General features: G+C 44.7%; 1 protein-coding gene across 1 annotated transcript; it reads right to left on the minus strand.

Moving 5' to 3' along the window:
* Positions 1–409: 409 nt before the first annotated feature.
* Positions 410–7,410, minus strand: LOC103529161 (ankyrin repeat domain-containing protein 40). Its single transcript, XM_030462001.1, has 5 exons — positions 7,211–7,410; positions 6,472–6,620; positions 4,524–5,009; positions 3,854–4,029; positions 410–3,116 (listed from the first exon to the last, which is right to left on the minus strand). Exons 1-5 carry the CDS (start codon positions 7,342–7,344, stop codon positions 2,973–2,975), a joined length of 1,089 nt encoding a protein of 362 aa, XP_030317861.1. The 5' UTR covers positions 7,345–7,410; the 3' UTR covers positions 410–2,972.
* Between the last annotated feature and the right edge of the window lie 10,486 nt (positions 7,411–17,896).

Here is a 17,896-nt window from a genome sequence, read left to right on the forward strand (position 1 = left end):
GAGTGCTGTGTTTTGATAAGCAGCAGTGCCACATGCAGGCAGCCATGGTCCCTTTTTGACTTCTTTCTAAAGCAGAGCATTCAGTGCTTTTCTAGTGACTAACTTCAGATTTGACTGGAACGAGTGTCCCCACAACAGATCAATGTGTGGTAAAATTGTCATCTTCAGAGCTCAAATATAATCTCTAGGAATGCTAAGCAAAAAGAAATAGCTTATCTAAGTCAGCAGCTCCCACATGCTTTGTCCATACTAGTTTTGAGAGCCTTACAAGTCTTCTGTTGGGTGTTAAAAATGTACTGAGCCATGATTTTTCAATGTTGTGATAAAATTCTAAGAGGATCCTTTCCACTCTTGAGTACCATGTATCATACCCTCCTCCACCCTCTGAAAAAAAGAAAAGTACTTGAAACAACTGATATTTTATTGTAAGTGAAGAGTAGCAATGTCAATTCAGTCCAAGTTTGTAGTGCAAGCAAAAGTTGTCCTTGGAAGAACGGTAAGTATTGTAAACTTAGTTTCAGTTGTCATACCAATGGTCTAGTGTTCAAAGAAAAACAAACAAACTTAAACAAAAACCTGTTAACATAACTAGTGTGCCTTAGAGTTTATCAAACTGCATAAAACATACAAAAATATTTCTCTGAATGCATAGACTTACTGTTATTACAGTCATATCATGATTAAAGTTTTAGTCTTGCCACATTAACAGTTATTCTTGGTGGATTCTAGAGCAAATAAAGCTTTTTTTAAACCAGCTGCTTCTCTAGCTGAATGTTTAGTCATTAGTGGAGGCAGTCTTTACACTGATTTCCTGAACAAAAGCACTGAAAAGAAATCAGATACTCTAAATTTTGAACCATTTAACTACTACTGCTTTTCCAACAGTTATTGCACATAATCTGAACTAGCCTCCAAGCTGTGCTGAAAAGATAAATATACAGTTGTTAAAATGAAAACTCCTTTCCTGTCCTACAAGAAAAACAAAGAAGCCATAGTTAGGAAATTTCACTTCACAGTCTTGAGTTTACCAAGAGTTGAACTGGGCTTTGAAGTAGCCAAAGCTCCTGGAAAGAAGAAGGGCCAGGATTGAGAAGGGAGAGGGAGTTAGCAGAGTTTAAGCTATAAAATGTATATGCAGCAAGTAGGAAAAGATTATAATTATTTTGAATGTTCTAAGCAAGAATTTTAAGCCTAGAGTAACTTGGTGAGATCCTGAACCCAGAGTTGAGTATCTCTTGTAGCAGAGGGGTTTCTATACTGACATGCAAGCCCTTACTAACCTTGCCTGGAGGAGCCACTTGAAGGCTGAAGCAGCTGTGCTGCAGGAAGCTGAGACAGGGCAGCAGCCACGCTGCTCCTACCAAAACATGTTGATTGTGCTATTTTGGGTCTGAATGTCAACATTACAATTCAGATCAACAACAAACACTGCATCAGCTGTGCATAAGCTCTGCTCTAGTGCAGCTTCATAAAGGGGAGATGGGAAGGGGGTAGGGGGAGGGGAAGCAGCTCACGTCCAGAAAACAAAAACAAACCCCCTCCCTCATCCCTCCACCCACCCAATACCAAATTAAGGTTTTTGGTGCAAAGGTCATCAATGTGGGTTTTGGTCCCAAAGAAAACAAAAAGCCTCCTAAGGTGTAACTTGCAGAATACCATGTTAATGGGAAAAGCTTCAGGCTGTTAATACTCCAGCAATGCTGCAACTTAAGTACTTTATAATTACTTTTGCCACACATAAAAAGATATAAATGTTTTCACTGCTGACTTGCTTAAATGTAAGTTAAGCAGTCTATAGTTTAACCAGAGTCATAGGTTTGGGGTTGCTTTGTTTGTTTTTCTTTCAAAAAAATCAATTGAAAGCATTGAAAGCATCAGTTGAAAGGAGGCATTCAGCCCTTTTGGTACTCATTTAGCTTTTTACACTATGTAGATGTGACAGTAGATTGCAGTGTGTAAGGGGACAGGTTATTCATTTGCTAAGGGTGTGTATTTCCAGTTTAGTATGGTTAATCAAGAGCTTGTTATGCTCCTTACAGTTATGATGCCTCAAGAGTATCCTGTTGTGCTTCTCCTGCAGCTTACACAGCAGAAACTAACCACACACCCTAGTCTTGAGGGTGGGCCATAAAGAAGTTACCTGACTTAACAGCACTGACTTCTGGTGTGAGTAATGCATATTTTCCTCACATTATTCAGCAAATAAAGAAAACCCTGGACACAGATTTGTGGTGCCTTCTCTCAAGCTCCTGTAACATACAGGGTTTCTTTTGAATGGGCAGTTTAACCTGTGTGGTGACTCAAATAGCTCCTTAATTAATTGAGAGGCTTCCATATATTTTTTTGTGGAGAGATGTCATCACTAAATTTACTATATCCTCATATAGGCAAGAAACATACTTAAATCTGGACATTCTTACTCCACTTATTTTCAGCCCAGTGACAGTTTTTCTTCAGTCACTGCAGACCCCAGCAGGCAGTACCATATGTCTTGGAAAAGTCTTTGTGAAGGAGCAAGAAGAGATTAAAGACCTGCAAGTTTTAAGTTTTTAGAGAGCAGCTGTTCATTGTATGTCATATGCCCTCTGACATTTACCTTAATCAGGAAGTTAAAAAATACATAATATACACACTGAATCTCTTTTCTATTGAAAGAGGGGGAGTACTCAACTTACTTTCTGTAGTAATAACTAAAGTCTTTCCTGCCCTGTGTTCCCAAATACAACCAAAAAACTTCACTGAAATACATTGGAAGCACATAATTTTAGTAGACAAATGAGGTATCCCTTATCTGAATACAGTCTCAAGTAAAAAAATAAAAGCAAAGGGGATATTAAATATAAAAGATAAACTATTAGTTAAAATAGTAACCCTAACAATAACTTAAGGTTTTACACGTGCTTAATTCACTGCCTCAAAAGGCAGCAGCATAGAATTATCAGGTTTTCATACTCCAGGTGTATCTAGAAGAGTCAGTATGTCAGCTTTGATGCTCTGCTGTTGTAGCATGGTGTCTCAGTCAAAGTTGATGCAGCATTTCTGAAAGGAGAGCTCTCACTTTTCACGAGAACTAATTCCAGCTCTTGGAAGTCTTGAAGTCTGGCAACATCCTTGTCCTTTTAAAGAACACAACTATGCATTAATTCTAAATACATCTGGTCTTACTTTGTAAATAGTTAAAATAATATCCAAAGGAAGTAAAAAGTAAACTTACAGGGAGGTCACACCCGACAACAGGAATAGATCATGAAAGAAAAAAATCCAACCACTAGACCCTTTTTTTCAAAGCACAATTGTTTTTCTCCCCCTGAACTGCACATTTTTTTCTGCTTATTTTTACCTATTATGATTTGACTGTATTTGTGCTTATCACTTAACTACTTAATTGAATTTACAGACCTCCAGAATAGGTATTTCTGGAAGAGAAGAGCATGTTGATTTGCTAATGAACGTTTGTTAATGGCATGCATTTAAATTATTCACATGGCAATTTGTAGTTTTTTTTCCCCCCTTAGTATTTGTTCTTTTTAGGCAAGTAAACAGTGAAGCAGTACATGGCAATTGTATCAGAAGCAGTGCATTAGTGTGCTTTTTATATATCTTTTTAAAAAAAAGTCAAGTTGTAAACATTTCATGAGCTTCAGGAGCTGAAATACTCTGCCTATTTGAACAAGTATTTTTAAATTGTGATGCTATTTTTAAGAAAAGTCCAATATTTTTTTGATTTTGTGAGTTTAAGTCAGGTTTGGTTTTGTTTTGTTTTTTTAAACAAGGCCAGGAATGTTTGCCAGTCTACAGAAATACCTTCTCTGGTGTCTGCAAAGTCAAATTAAGCTCCAGTTCCAATTCTTACCTTTCTTACGAGTGTATTAGGTAATTTTCTGATCTTCTCTACTTGTTCTGGATTAACACCCAGTTCACAGCAACTCACTCTGAGCAGATCTTGATAGGTCAGTTCTTGTCTGTCCAGTTCAATTTCAATGAAGTCGTTGTCTCTGAGGTTCTGGACTCTGACCTTAAGCACAAGTTCTGATTGAAAAAAGAAAAAAAGAAGAAAAAACAACACCCCCATTCAGACCCAACACTAAAGTATTTGCCATTATCTTTGGACTTCATGGGTTATAATACAATGCCTGTCCTTTCTCTAAGAAATTGCTGAGCACTTAGTAGAAGCTTCCATTAGAACAGAAAGCAGTAGAGGGGGAAGCATGGTTACCCTGTTAAAAATCTTACCCATCCAAAGTCCACCAGAGATATACTTGATACTACAGAGTCTGTTACAAAGTTTGAATGTTTATATTGCTTGGACTGATCTTCACAGCCAAGTATTTATCAGGTTTAAAATACAGCATGATAGTTATTTTACTTAGAGCAGAAAAATGTTCTTGGTGCTGTTGGCCAAAGAATCCAACATCTCTGCCCACGAGTCTGAAAGCGGAGTGATTCTTTAACTTCCTGTTTCACCCAATCACAAGAACATGGAACAGAATATAATAAAAGGATGGGAAATGATACTTCAGTACCTTGCATGTTGTATGGGAAAGTTCCAGTAAAGAACAAGGGCTGAAACGCTGGCGCAGGCCCAGTGGGTGAACCATCAGTGTGCAGAGGGACAGTCTGCTGGGATGTCACCTCCTGCCCTCCAAGGTGGGGCAGGGAGGGCTGGCACACAGAGCCGTTGGGTGCTTCAGGCTGGGGGGGGTTTGGTGCCATGGTTGGAGCTGGGGGGGGGAGCAGCTGTCCTGCAGCATCCGGCACAGGGAAATCATCTTCGCTATTGCATGAAGTAGGTGTGCAAATGCTTTCAACCTGAGTTGCTGATGAACAAGGACTGGTTTCACACTGGGAAGCAGGAGAGATGATAGCACTTTCATTCTGGGATTCTGCCAAGCCCTCTGGAATGCTTTCTTCAGTGTAGATGTAAGGGAATGGTGGGTTGGCCAAGTAGTTGGCAACAATTGGCAAATTTAAAGCCTTCACTCCTTGACTTTCTGTTTCCTCCTCTGTTACTGAAGTGCAAAGATGAGGGGTAGGGGATGGAGAGAGAAAAAGCCCCACCTTGTTACTGGATACATCCTTTTCATTTTGAACAGAGTTTTCCTATTGTATCTTAAAACAGCATCATATTCTGAGGTAATCAAAGGATTATACTAGTAATTCATAAGCATGTAATACCTGTAAAACAAGTAGCTTTAAAAGGAATGCATGATCTAAAAATTTCTACAATGTATCATTTTTTAACAGTGGAAAAAAGCATTTTTAGCAGGTTATTCCAGTATTTTCCAAGAAACTGACTGGTAGTCCCCTACCTCTCATTTTACAATGCTTTTAATAACACTGCTATAAATAGTTAATTATGACCCATGCCAACAAATTCAACCAATTATTTCTTTGGGTAAGTGACTATTTGATGTAATGCCCAAGCCAACTCTTCTCTTGCGTAAATGTACTGCAGCAAATTACATCCTTGCCTGACTGAGGATTACAGGACAGCAATACTAATGTCAAAGCAATTCAGAAAGCTCTGCTCAACAGCACTACACTCCCAGAATAAAAACCATTAAGGAGAATAAAAGTGTTGATTTTATTCCCCAGGAAACACACGAAAGTTTAACACAGAAAGATAAGGCAACTTTGAAAAGAGTTCATTAACACAGTTGACAGTTTAGTTGTTAAAAACAGAATGCAAATCATTTGCCATGAACTAGGGCCAAGAGATGAGTACCCTGCCCCCAAAAAGCTCATGCAAAGACAATGCCATTCCTTAGTTGTGACTGTTGTAACCCTAGCCATGATTTAGCTGCAGCTTCGTTTAAGATAACTGCACACTGTTGATGTAAAAGTATGTAATTGTAGAGAGCAATTTAAGTACAATTAGCAGAAGACAGAAGATCAACATTTCCAAAGGCGAAGCACTTAAACTTTTAATCTGGAGCACAGTACCTAGATGCTGATGGAAATACACACTGGCAGTGTTCAGGGGTGTCACATCTAACTAGGTTTGCTGTGTATACAAAAAGAGGAAGATAGGATTATGGGGCAAAAATTTCTCATACTGCAAGTCACAGTATAACAAAATACTCAAAAGCCTTAACTTCTGAAATCCTGCAGCTACGTTGAATGGATTTCTAAGGTCTCTTGTGGTCGGACAACTGTACAACTGTGAAATCCTCCACTTGCAGCCTGCATCCTAGCTTCAATTTGATGGGAACAAACAGGACTGCAACAGACATGTCTCCCAAAGTACACTGCTCTTCAGTCTCCTGATGACACAGTGCAGAATAAAAAGCCTTCTGTTTACATCACCTTCCTACCAGAGTATCCCCAAGTATGAATTACAGTTATAAATTGGAGCTATCTAATGAAATTCAATGATCCCACCCGAAGCTTTGCCAAACTTTGACTAAAACCAGAAACGTTTTAGTCTCTCGACCGAGAATTTTGGATGACTCTTAAAGACAGGAATGGTACCTCCCAAAATCTTCCTGATGTCTGGTTTTGAAGTTAGCTCTGCAGCCAGCTCTCCTTTAGAGGTGAGGATCTGCTTATCTGCACCAGCATCCAGCAGGCAGGACACCACCTGAGCATGGTTCCGCTTAGAGGCCCAGTGCAAACAGGTCCTGCAAGGAAGGAAGCAGAAGAGTTGTGCTGTAAGCCTCGGATCTGTCACCCCAGCTCCTCCTCACCTTCACCTGAGCTGCCAGTAGAGTGACAACAACTGGGGGCAGTTTCCTTCATAGCACCACTTGTATAAAGTTAGGATTCTATTTCTCCAGACCCTTTTTTACCTTGCTCACACCGCCTAAAGAGCTGTGTTGGTGGATGCACATCAGCAGCTTGGGCAGACACCCTCAAGCAAACACACAGTGACAGGTGGAAGGAAGGTTGCTTCCTTTTATGATGATCCTCTTTAGCAGTCAATCTCAAAGCCGCCTGAGATTAGCATTTCCTTTTTGGTAAACAGGAGAACTAAGGCAGAGGAGAGCTGTGTCCTCAAAGCCGCTCTCCCCTGTGTCTAAGGAGGGGGTACCCCGCCTCCTCTGGGGAGCCCCGAGTCCCACACGTTTGCCCAGACCCCCCGTGCAAGCCACGGGCAGTTCCAACCTCCCAGCCGGGACCCGACACAACCCGGGGCCTACCGCGGGCACCCGGGAGGCCGCACCAACCCCCCCGCAGCTCCCTGGGACCCCGGCCCCGCCGCACCCCTCACCATCCATTGATCTCGTTGCGGGAGTTGATGTCCACCCCCTCTCCCAGCAGCCGCCGCACCTCCTCCAGGTCCCCCAGCGCCGCCGCCTCCCTCAGCCGCTCCTCCAGCTCCCGCGCCTCCGCGGCGCCGCTCATCGCCGATGCCGGGGCCGGCGGCCTCCAGGCAGAGTGTCCCCCCCGGCTCTCCCCGGCCGCGGCCGCCTCTGCAGCCCCTCCTCGCCGCGGTGGGGCCGCCGGAGCCCGTCACGGGGGGACAGCGGTCCGGGCGGCCTCCTCAGCGCCGCTCCGCCGGGCCCTCTCCGCCCCGCCGCCCGCCGCCCCGGCCCTCGGCTCCGCCGGGCACCCTTACAGCCGCCGCCATCTTGTGCCCAGGGCCGGGGCGGGGTGGCGGCGGGGGGAAAGCCCCGGGGGGCTGGGAGGGATCGGACCCCGAAGCCTTGGGGTGGTGCTGGGGTCGGGACGGGGTGAAAACACCAAAAGTGAAGCATTTCCTCTGAAGGTCTCTCCCGCTGCCTTGCTGAGCACACAGCATGAGCGCTGAGAGGCTTGAGAGGAGACGCCTCCTGGGGAAGAGGCAAAAAGCTGCGAATCGGAATTACCAGCTCAGAAAACGCACATCTAAACGGCTTTGCCCTCTTCGGGGCGATTTTAACCATCACCGGGTTCAAAAGCATGGGCTGGGAGCAAAATCCCATTGGATTCCCATGGCACCAAGAGCCCTGGCACCCCCGATTCCCAGGGTTCCTCTCTGGGGTGTCACACACGCTCATAATTAAATCCCTGCAGTCTTCCTTGAGGGGCTCTTTTTTTAACTTCAGGGTTGTTATTTTGGCATCAGTGTCTGCCAGCAATGAGAAATCAGCACTGAGCTGTTCTACTGCTTGTTGGTTTGTTGTTGCTATTGTAGTTTGTTTGGGTTTGTTGTTTTCTTTCATTGCCTGCCCTTTATTACTTACTTTTCTTATTAGCAACATCGTGTTAAACCTAGTGTTTAATTTAGGATTTGGGTTGCAGCCTCTCCAGACTGACATGTTCCTGTATAGCAGTTCTGGCAATTATGCAAAGACTACACCTGCAGCATTTACCATCCTAGCATTTCCTGAGTACCTCTTGATATAAATGAATCTTCAAAACAAAGATCATCTTCCTTTTAAGCAGTCAGGAGAGGGTGAGGGACAGAGGTGCGACCTTTCTCTAAGTGACCCCTCAGCATCTCTGCAAAGTATCCTCAGGAAATGATCACATTTTCTATTTGTCTGTTTTCAGCACTTGTGGCATAAAGTTTTAGAACAGAAGGATCAGGCACGGAAATGTGGGGACACGGCAACACACCCCAGGAAGCCTAACCGTAGACACTTTAAGCAATCCTATATTATTAAATTCAGAAAGGTACACACAACATCTCTCAGACCGATGGGGAAAAGCTATTCAAGAGGCAAGTGCAGAGCAGGACTAAAAACAAAAACCCAGATCCTAGTTCATCAGTAAAACTGCACGATGCCACTAGATGTCATGGTGGAACAGCAAGAGGAGACCAAAATGTGGCTTTGCTGTTCTCGCTGTAATTGCAGAAGGCCTTTAAATTAGTCTCAGCACATCCATAGTGTCTCCATATGGCTTTGATCCTGTGGATTTCAAAGCCTTGCAGAGTGCAAGGAGACATTATGCACTGTTTCACCAGCAAGCACAGGAAAAGTCTGCAGAGTGAGCTGATTTCTTTAGGGTTGTGGGGCTTTTATTCTTTTTTGTTTGTTTGTTTGTGTTTTTGTTCTTCTACTCCAGCTCCTCTCCCAAGGCCCCACCAGGGCTTTTAAGGACTCGAAGCCAGCGAGGGATGCACTGGGATGGTCTCTCTCACGCTCTCTCAGGATGAGGATTCTACTCCCCCACTCCTCTGCCAAGTCCTGTTAAATGCAACTCGGGTTCACCATTGCCTGGTTACACAACGTACTTCTCCCCAGAGTCATAAGATTTTTCTCCCTCAAGAAAGACTGTGTAGAAGAGGATTAGCAGTGAGCTCCCTTGACTCAAACCTCCCCACTGCCACCGTGAGCTCTCCTGCTTGTGCCCTGAGCCTCAGAGCCCCTCATGGGCATTGCCCCCTCCCCATTTTTCACCACTCGTGTTGCACACACCCAGACCCAGCCAAGCCAAGCCCGTGGTGTTCTTTCCTTTGCCTTTCCCATATGGCAGCTGGGTTTGTACCCATGCTTAGCAGTCCCTGGGAGCCTGTCCCATGCACCCATCTCCCTGCCAAGCACAGCAGGGGCACAGGGCCATCCCAGCACCTTTGGGAGCTGCTGGGAATCCCACCCGAGCTCAGGAATCAGCTGAGCAAAAGCCAAGCAGCTGCTCTGCCTCTCAGATGTGCCTCCTAAATGTCCTTCAGCAGGAACATGCCAAGCTCTAAGCCCCAGTGAGAGGGTGTGTGGGGGATATTTTGTGTTCTGTGTGATTTGCAGGTGCTCAGAGCTCCCTGTGCTCCACCAGCCTTGGGTGCAGCTCTGACAGCCTGCAGGCACTGCTGGGCCATCCAGCTCTTAGCTGTGACATGCTTGGACATCCTGCTGCTGGTTGGAGTAACCACAAGGGAGAGATGGGCCATTCTTTGTCCTCAGAGCAAGCTTTCCAGATTTTATTGTTTTAGTTTTAATATCTGCCTTTTTGCAAGCTTTCGACTGTGACTGAACCTCTGGATTGGCTCTTTTCTCCTTTTTTGGAGAAACCATGGTCTGTCTGTTTGGTCTTTGCTCCTTGTTTGTTTTTTTTTTAAAGGCTCATGGAGTTTTTCACTCTCTTTGCATTTCAGGTTTCATTGCCCAACTCCTTTATCCAAGTTCTCAGTCATTTAAGCTTATTATAAAACATCTTTTTACAGACATAATTTCCACTTACATGGTGATACAGCTGTACAAACGTATTTGAAACATCCAGTTCCCTCCCCCCCCCCCCCCCCAAAATAGTGTTTCTGGCAATTTCAACCAACCCTGCACTTGTGTAAGGAAATCAGAAATAAGATTTAGGAATGGTCACAAACCTTAAACATTATACTTAATGTTTAATTATACTTAAACATTATACTTAATGTATACATTAATGTTAATGTACATATACACAGAGAGAGAGATTTAAAGTTGTTATGGCATTAAGGCTTGGGGAAATATTTAGGATTGGGGGAGAATAAAGATGGAACTCACGAAAAGCCAAGCCAAATACTCACCTAGGTCCAAACTAATTTACACTAATTACTTTGACCTTTTCAATACAAGACTGGATGCAGAGGAGAGGAAGTCAAAGTTACTGTTGTATTGTTTTTTGTGATGGCCTCATGGAAATCCCTGTGAGACTTTGTAGGTGAATTAGGTTAAATTCAAAGTCCCACATTATCAAGGCTGAGCCTGCATCACCCAGTGCTAGCTTTGTGCCTTTGGGAAGAAACCTGCAGCACAGAGGCTGACTCAGCTTCTCCCAGGGCATCCCTAGGACAGCACAGACAAATCAACCTCTGGAGATGCCTATTGTGGCCTCACAGTTCAAAGCATATAAAGGTAACAAGCTTTGAACTCAATAACTTCCAGCTTTCTCATATCAGGCATGATGAGCACCTGAGGCAGGGTGGCTCAGCCCTTCCTTTAGCTTCTCTGTTCCCCACAAGAGAAAGAAATTCTCCTAGTGAACTGCAAAGTTGCAGGGAGCTCACTGATCATCTTTCTCTTGACCTTAACTCATGGTTCCTTTCACCAAATTGCCAGGCACGAATTATCTTGCTGGCAGCACAGAGAGTTGGGATGTAGGACAAGTCTTAGGCACCTGGAACTTCCCTGAATTTTCAGAGGGAATTTTCAGCCCTGCTGAACATCCCACAGGGGCTTCAGGGAAAGCTGAGTGCCTAAAAAAGAGATTTTTTAGGCGGTGTGAGCAGGCACACATGCACATGCCTGCAGCATGGAGTGAAATTTGATGGGGGCTGGAAAATGGTGTTGATATTTGGGGGAATGGTTATCTGCAGGGGAAAGACGTGCTAGAGCATCCTTTGGAAAAGAGGCATGCTGTGCAGCTGATTTTTTTTTTCATTTGTTACTTTAACACTGTTCCTATTTGTAGGCCAAATAAATAATTTTGTAACAAACGAGGCAGAGAACTGGAATTTGAGGGGGGTGGTACATCAGCTCAGGGACTCGTGGTTAAGAAGTCCAATAGATTTTTGATAACAACTGGAAATTGTTCAGTGGATTAGTACCTAAAGCCAGTTTGGCTTCGAGTAATGACAAGCCTGAGCTGCAGTGCTGTGGATCCAAACTTCTCCCCTGAGGTTGTTGTTGCTTATGTTGCAACTGTGGGGAGGGTCCCCAGTAATGAGCCCACTCCCACTCTCTGAGCAAAGAGATGTCCTGAGCAGAGGAGGGGATTCCTTTGCTTTTTCTCTAGGCATCTGTCTGCATTTCCCTCTGCCTGTGTTTGTACTCCCTCACTTTGCTCTCCTAAACCATGGAACAGGCTCATCCTGGCAACATGGGGCAAATGTAAGTAGTTGCCCAAGTCCTGCATGTGGCCATGTCCTATCTAGGTGTTCAGAGCCAAAAAGCTTCTGTGGATCTTGTCCCAGTTCATCTCCCACAGGGCCTGACTCGTGTGGGAAGTGCACAAACTGTTAACAAGATGATGGAGATGGTTCACCTACATTCCTAAGGAAAAAAATATTGTTTTGCTAAGCCAAATTCTACGTTTGTGTCTGCACAGCTTTTTTCTTTAGCTCACACTGGAGAGCAGATCAAGGTGTCTGGACTCTCCTTAGGTTGTGTTTTGGTCATCAAGGAGAAATCCATAAATGCAAATCATAACCAGTGACACTTTGAGGCTGTGCCCTGTGCATCCTTCATGGTCCTGAGACAGAGCTGGTCAATTAATAACTCTCCATTGACTGGGATGGGCTTTCAACCAACCACTGTACAATTCAACAGAGTAATTAGCAAAGCTGTAACTAAAGAGGTCTCCATGGAGATTGACAGCATCACCTCCCAGCTGGTACATTCTCTGCCTCTTATTCTAAATTTGTTCTCGCTGTCTTCCTGGCTCTAATCCATAAGGTTAGCTAAATCTTCCAGCATTTGTGATACATCAAAGCAGTGGAGAGAAGGACAAAGGCAGTTGGGACGGAGGGAGCAGAGAAAGAAATAACCCAGTGTCTTAAGGAAAGCAACAAAAACTTTTCAGACATATATAGTCAGAGTTTGGAGAATGGTATTAAGCAGAACAGCACCTCTGCCTGCCTGTCACTTGCAAATTCTTGCTAATACTTTAGGAGCTTATTGGAGGTCAGCACCAAACACCCAAACAGACTAATCTGTATTATAGACACATAATCAAAGTCACAAGGTTTTACATAATATATATTGGTGACACAAAAGTATTTGTTCAAATAATTTTGTCATCAAGATTAGTGGCCATGAAAGCCTCTACTGTGCACTAACCTGGTTTTCTATGGCCACTAGTACACCAGATTCCTCAAAGAAATCAAAAAGGAGCTGAGACAGTACAAACCAAGTATATGTTCTGGAACAGTAACAGTATTAGATTTCCAGCCACAGCAAAGTTTAAAAAAAAATATGGGTGTGTGAGCTAGAGTGTGTGTGCGCCTCAGCTGCAGCTTAAGACACATGAAGAAATGGCTATAGATGCAATTTTTGCATTTGTCATTTTTTCAGACAGTTTTGGGGTTGCAGCAAATCACACCTCACACTCACCCATCACTTCTGAAGCAGTGGCAAGAAGTAGGGGTTTAAAAGACAAACTGATGTCACTTGACCCACTTGTTTTACAGTCCCCTTCAGAGAGGTGGAAGCTGTGGCATGGAGGGAGCAAGTGGTTCAGGCTCTTAGAAGAAGTCAGTGGCAGAGCCAGGAAGGGGTCTTGTGTAGGTAACAACTCCATATCAACAAATCTAATTGATTCCTAAAAGAAATTACTTTGTGGAAATGCATGGGAAAATCTGATTTTCCACCATGCAGAGCTTTATAACTACTGTTAGAGAAAGACAAAAGAAAAGTTAATTCAATACCATTTTCTTAGTGTTGGGAAGGGACAGAGTCACAGCTCATGCCATGGGTTGCAAAGACAATGTAAAGCTTTTCCAAGCACATAGGCCAGCTTATCCTCATGGCTGATGCACAGCAAAGGCAAAGGTTTTGTGAGGGTACCAGAGCATTCTGTCTCACCATGGGAGTTCACTCCATCGAGCTGCAGTACCTGATTAGAAATCTCATTGCCCTAAACTTCCCCACAGTCAATGAGAAGGGAGCAAGCGCAATGCCAGACAGATATCTGCAAAAGAGAAATCAGAACTTGGGAGGCCTGAATCGTCCTCTAGATTTGCCACAATTCACATGCTGCTCCCATGTGAACCCAAGGCTAAAATCACTCTGGCAGCTTTTACAGGACTCCTAAAAGCTCCTTTGTGGAAGCAGAGCTGACTGAACTGGCCATTGGGTCAGGAAAAATCAAGCACAGGGTGGAATTTCCAAGAGTGTTTGGCTGTAACCTCACCCCGCTCCTCTTTGAAGTCAGCAGAATATTTACCATTGACTTCAATCGGAGAAAAATCAGAGCATCACAGAGCTCGTTTGAAACACTCCTGCTAATGATTCTCCTTTGTACCTCCCTGCTCACAGGCAGCCTGCTGTGTCTGTCATTAAAACACAATCCTAGCAATTGGTTAGATAGCAAAATGAGCCCGATGCACAGGCCCTGGAGGCACAGGAAAATGATAAAACCATGTGAATCTCTTAAACCTTACCTAAAATCACTCTGCCAGCCACCACCCCATCAGGCAGGCAGGGGTTGGTTATCTTCAAACCTGCCATGGAAAAGAAAGTGGCTGCATCTCAGTGAGCCCTGCTATGATGGAGGCTGAAGGTGGACTCTTCACTCTGCATACAAGAAAAGATCAAAATAAAAATGTACGTTGAATTAGCTGAAATCAGAAAGAGTGACAAAAAAAAAAAAAAAAAAAAAAGCCATTAAGTGGAGACAAACATCTCGTTGCCAGGACAGGCAGGATTGGCTGGCTGATCTAAAGAGCACTGGAAGTAGATGATCACTGCTCTGCAGACATCACTGAATTTCTAGAACAACACCTCTTGTGTTCAGATCTGGTGCCCAGAACTGCATTTAATTTTTCTTGGGCATTTTGAGTCACGGTGTCAGTGGCCCAGATGAGATTTACTGTTTCTGATGGCCCTCACCTGGGTCAAGCAATGCTGAGCATGCAGTGCCTTGCATCTGGTGGTAAGAGTCCACAGGGTGAAGTGAAACAGCTCACACCTAGGCTGTGAATATGGTCAAGAACCAGGTAGGGGACAGCTTCTGGCAGAGGTCACACCCTGAGCACAGTTAGAGGACAGGCTGTGCAACAGGCAGGGCTGCTCACAGCCAGCAAAGACAAATGAAAGCAATAACTCTGCAGCTAGAAAGAATTTTGTCCTAATTTAGATTTAAATTCCAAGGAGACAGAATTGACTCTGAAAGGATTTCATGATGTTTGCAGAAATGGAAATAGTTCCATTTTGTGAAAATTAACTATTGTTTATAGCAAAGTTTTGGATACCAAACCCTCAGAGGAGCTCTGGGACTTGCAGGTTGTCTGGAGAAGCCAGTGCTTGTTGCCTGCTGTAAAGCCCAGTCACTGAGAGCTGCTCTGCACCTCCTGGAGAGGCTCCCAGCCACAAAAAGGGCTTCCAAACTTTGACAGATTCAGTTGTTTGGTAAAGCCTCAGAGTGAAGCACAAAAGCAGGCAAATCTTCAGCAGTTTTATCTCACAAACTCTCATCTCAGGCCAGATCCACTGAAAAGCTCATAAACTTTCTGAAAGAACCATCCTGGAGTGATGGTGAGATGAACTTCCTGGTGAAGTTGTGGGGAGTTAAGGCTTAGAGGACAAATCAGGAGAAACTCTGGGGTTTCAAGGAAGAAAGATGACAGCTGGAGGGGTTTAAATTAAATTAGTACAGCAGGTTAAAACCTTGCTGTTTGTGTAAGCTGCATCACATCACAAACAAAAGCAATGTGGCATTTCTGTGTTGAATTAGATGTCTGATGAGCAAATGGTGCCTGTGGGGTTGGAAGGAGAGTCTTGGGGCTCCAGCCTCTCATGGCCATTGCTGTGTGATCCTCAGCAAGGGATTTCCTTGCAGCTTTAAATGCCTAAAAGTAAATAAGGGAGGCTAAATTAGGGTCATTTGCAGACTGAAGTGAATCTGTGCAATGGTTTTAATACTATTCATTAGATTCCCACAGCAGTACATGTGGAACTAAATTAACTCACGTTCCTGGAGAAACATTACCAGCATTGGGGAGAGATGTGCCAAGCACTCAGCCTGAGCATGCCCCAGGCCCACATCTCACTTTTATTCTGAGCTTTCATTCAGACTGAGCTGGAACCAAGAAGAAAAAAAATGAAGATTGACAACAACTGAGGTTTTTGTGCTGTGGCTTATACAGCCACAGCAGTGCTGCAAGACATGAGAATGTCTCCATTTGCACACCACAGATTTGGTGCCAGAGTTGCCTGAAGTGCTGCTATTCAAGCCAACCATGACACTAACCACTAGTTACTAAAACCTGCAACAAAGCAAGGTGCTCCAGCCTCTCTGCTGCAGCTGTGTCCCTGCTGTGTGGCTTTCCCCAGGCCCAGCAGTGACCCAGTGTCTTGCCCAGACACCTTGCAGTTGGAGAGATGAGAGGGCCTGACATGGGAAGTGCTGGTCCTGCAATAACTGCAATGCTGCCTCTGTGGCTCTGCTTTCTGTTTCCTGGCTTTCCAGGTTGCATTGCAAGTGTCAGCTTTCCCTGGCTCAAAGCTTGACTGATGGAGTAGGTCTCACTCCATGTTGAAGGTGATGGAGAAGTGGGCTGGAAGGGACTTTGGGAAGTGGCTCAGTCCCTCCTGCTCCAAGGTAAGGATGAACTCATTCCCAGTGTTTGACCTTTGCAATCTTGACGATCCAAAGATACCATGGTCTCCTCAAATTATCTATGGGATATTTAAGGCTTTGCCTCTGAAATAGATGGACCAGTGAAAGGCAAGCCTGTGAGTCCAGCTTTTCCCTGTATCTCACTGGGAACTGGTTGATTATCTTCCTTTGTACCCTCTTTGCCTCTTGCTGTGCTGTTTCAGACAGAATAAACCAAGCAATAATGAACCATCATCAAACAGGCAATTGCTTCCTGCCCAGCTTACGTTAGCAGAGAAAGAGAAAGCAAATGATGATCAGTCGTATGCCTGCACTCAAAGATAAAACCCCTGAGCAGAAGCCATCTGCCAAGACATAAAATAATAATTCTGGCGCTGGCCTTGTCTGAGTGCAGAGCCATCAGCTCTCCCTGAAACACAGCCTAACACAGGCCTTAATGCTGAGTTCTAGCAGGTGGCCCATAACCCTGTAATAAACTCCCTGACATTATTGATTTTTCCCCCCTCAAACTGAGCCCTTTTGTCTAACTACATTAGCTTCTGCTTACTGAGCATCTGCGTGTCAGGCAGAATGCACATCACAGCAGCTCATTTTGGTGAGCAATCACTGCTCTAAGTATGCCCCTGGTTCCCTGGGCCCCTCTGTACTGTTATCTGCTCAGATGGGTTCTTGCAGAACTCAAAACCAGCCCTAGTTAGTTTTGGGTGCTTACAGGGAAGCCTGACAAAAAGCTTAACTGAGGAGGGAAACTGAAATATGCTTCCACCACTAATTATGCATAGAAGTAGCCCTGGAAATAGGACCCAGGCACACCATTACCATTGCATATCTCAGCCAAGGTCTGCCCCTGTTCATGTGCTTCCAAAGCACGTGCTCAGCACAGCCTTTGTGTTTTAATGTTTGGAGGTGCATCACATGGTGCCAAAAATCCTCCTTGTTTGACCAACCTCATGGCCAGTGTGAGCCACGCACTCTTCTAGAAGATGGGGAAAGGCACTCGGGTGCCTGAGCAGGTCCTGCTGAGGTTCCGGGCAGCAGGACATCACTCAGAGTGGAAGATTTGGCCCTCAGCAGCCTGAAGCAAGCTAAAGCTGAGGTCCTGAGGCATCATCTGGATTTCAGTGTGGGTTTGGAAGCAGCGTTACTGTGCCTGAGGCAAGCGGTTGGCAGCTGTGGTCCAAAAGGGATCTGGCAGTGATGTTCCCTCTCAAATGTCTGCCTGTTGGCTTTGAGTGCAATCAGCTTTATGTCCAGGCATCATTACTTTCTAAATGAAACAGAGCTTTTTAAAAAGTACTTTTCTGCTCAGGCATTACATTTTCATCTGTGCGCTGAGAAGGAGACACCAAAGGTGGTGGTTGGGCTGGAGAAGAACACATCTTTGGTGCTGGCAGGGTTTGGTGCCCTGTTTGGAGGAAGGGACAAGGCAGGGAATCAGAGCTGTGCCCTGCCTGGAGAAGAGAGGCCTCAAGGACCAGAGACTTTGCTTTAAGCTAAGCTTAAAGGCACATGAGGTCCAGTAGGGTCACACAGGTCCAACCTGCAAGCCCTGGGCTTGCCCCTCCAGCAAGGGGTGCACCAAACATGGATAAGGGTGCTCCGGCCATCAGCCCTCCCATCAGGGCTCCTCCTGCCACAGCCAGCAAGCCACTAGCCCAGAGTAATGAACCCTGGAGCTGCCTGGAGAGGGGTTGGTGTGTGCTTGTGTTGGCAAAAC

The sequence above is a fragment of the Calypte anna genome, chromosome 18 (assembly GCF_003957555.1).
Source record: "Calypte anna isolate BGI_N300 chromosome 18, bCalAnn1_v1.p, whole genome shotgun sequence".
Taxonomy (NCBI): domain Eukaryota; kingdom Metazoa; phylum Chordata; class Aves; order Apodiformes; family Trochilidae; genus Calypte; species Calypte anna.